This window comes from Helicoverpa zea, chromosome 4, assembly GCF_022581195.2.
Source record: "Helicoverpa zea isolate HzStark_Cry1AcR chromosome 4, ilHelZeax1.1, whole genome shotgun sequence".
NCBI lineage: Eukaryota > Metazoa > Arthropoda > Insecta > Lepidoptera > Noctuidae > Helicoverpa > Helicoverpa zea.
In genome coordinates this window covers 3,024,343-3,026,625 of record NC_061455.1, presented here as the reverse complement: position 1 = coordinate 3,026,625, position 2,283 = coordinate 3,024,343, and the positions used below count along the sequence as shown (strand labels likewise).

At 40.8% G+C, this 2,283-nt stretch overlaps 1 protein-coding gene across 1 annotated transcript; it reads right to left on the bottom strand.

The window, feature by feature from the left end:
• On the bottom strand, positions 1–753 carry LOC124630019 (histidine-rich glycoprotein-like). Its single transcript, XM_047163723.1, has one exon. The coding sequence runs from the start codon at positions 742–744 to the stop codon at positions 16–18; it is 729 nt and encodes a 242-aa protein (XP_047019679.1). The 5' UTR covers positions 745–753; the 3' UTR covers positions 1–15.
• Between the last annotated feature and the right edge of the window lie 1,530 nt (positions 754–2,283).

Below are 2,283 nucleotides of genomic sequence, written 5' to 3'. Positions count from 1 at the left end.
AATAATTTTGGCATCTCAATGTTTTCCATGGTGGAAGCCCCAATCCTTGTGGTCGTGGTGACCTCCCTTCTTGCCATGATCATGATGATGATGATGGTGTTCTTCATGACCGTGATGACCCTTGTGTCCCTTGTGGTCTTCATCGTGATGATGCTTGTCGTGATGCTTATGATGACCGTGATGATGCTCATGGTGTCCATGTTCGTGGTGACCTCCCTTCTTGTGGTGTCCTCCCTTATCTTCATGATGTCCGTGATGGTGACCATGCTTGTGATGCTTGCCTTCCTTGTGGTGGTCATCGTAGAAGTGATGGTCCTTGTGGAACTCGTCCTTGTGGTACTTCTTGTGGTAGCCGTCGGTCTTCTCTCCCTTGTCGTGATGCTTGTGGTGACCGTGTTTGCCGCCCTTGTGGTGGTGTCCATGCTCGTGGTGGTGACCGTGGTGGTCGTGCTCATCCCAGTGCTTCTTGTGGTGACCGCCATGTTCGTGGTGGTGTCCTTCCTTGTGGTGCTTTCCATGGTGTCCATGCTCGCCTTTGTGGTGGTGATGATGTCCTTTATGGCCCTTGTGTCCCTTGTGTCCATGCTCGTGATGGTGATCAGCATGATGTTCGTGACCGCCTCCTTCTTCATGGTGACTGCTCTTCCCACTGGCTGCTGCTACCAAATCCTTGTCCTCTTCAGCTAGCTCGCGGCAGTAAGCCGAAGCTAGGCACAGGAGTGCCACTGCTACTAACAGTTTCATGTTTGCTGGTTGACTGTGCTGTTCCGATGTTATTGTTGCTATTTATAGTTAGTTCTTAGTTTGGATGATGAGGAAAGCGTTGGGCAAGCGTCGCAACACTTCAGGGACAAGATCGAGACAGCCGGTGGAGCGTTACACCGATTGCTGGGACACTACAAATTACATTTCATTGTGATTTGATACAGTTGTGTACACTTTTTGCAATTGTGTTTTTGATTGGCTTTTAATTTACATACATTGGATGTTAAGTATTTTCTATTCATTTACCCTCTGTCTAAACATTTCGAAAACTGCAAGATTTAATACTGTTTACCTAATTTATTTTATTTATTTCGACTCAAGTGTCAGACGTGAGAGAAATCGATGAACCGTAAAGAAGACATTGTTGCTTTGAGTTTTTTTGTTTCGGCTACGCTTAGTTTAACCGTATCTTGTACCATAAGTCGGTATGATGCGCCTATTTAAACTGAATACCGTATCGTTTAGATTGGCTCAGCAACCATCAAGTGTAAGTAACTGTAATAGGCCTACAGTTTTGGAGCAATATCTACATAATATTACATGCATACAACAGTTATAATTTAGTAAGTAATAAGATTGAAGTGTCTAAGTAAAGCCGTTTGATAAGTTTCTAACTACATAGTTTGGTTCATTGTCCTTACTTGGACGAATAATTCAAGTATTAGAAAATAAAATTCCCTGCAAAACTCAGCAATATATAAAATCATATACATACGGCCAAAACAGCAATAAAATGCGAAAGAGCTATTCAATACTGACTGCACCGAATACCCCTATTGTAGTCAAAGGGGTTGTCAATAAAAATATTTCTACTTCGGTCCAGTTCAATTTTTCCGGTGCTGCATAAAAAGAACAATCTGCATTTCTCTGTCAAAATTTAATCAAAACAGCAATACGGATTGTCCGCAGTCGGTACCCGGTCACGGGCGTATTCTGGGAATCTCAACTGTAGGTAGTTGGTCCTTATAGAAATAAGTTAGTGGTTCATTTGGTACGCGTAAGCTTGATGTGTTAAAATTAGATAGGACAGATTGTTACTGATACAGTTATTTGTAAATAAAAAAAATGATTCTCGTTTTAGTAATTACTAGTTTCTGGGTACCAGCGGTTTCACCCGTGTCTTCTGGAAAATACTCCAGAATAAAAAATCTGTCTAATAATTTCTGAGATGAGAACGTTTGAGCAAGCAAACAAACCCTTCAGGTTAAAACATGGAATTGTAGTTGTGTAGAGGTCTTTTTCGTTTTATTTACCAGCATTCCGAATTAAAAAAAAATCATATCATGCTCTATAACATATTACATGAAATTTATAGCTACCGATTGAAAGGCCAGTAACCTCAATATAAAAAACGATAGAGTTAACACTTAGATTCGATTTCTGACGTCATTTGGGCGCAACCACGATAGTTGGTCCATTGACGTATGTTCTTTACAGTTATGATAAAAAAGTTGAAGAAATGTTTCATTGTGAAGGTCATTGACTGATTTATTTGGAGCCTTAGAATCGTGTGAACAT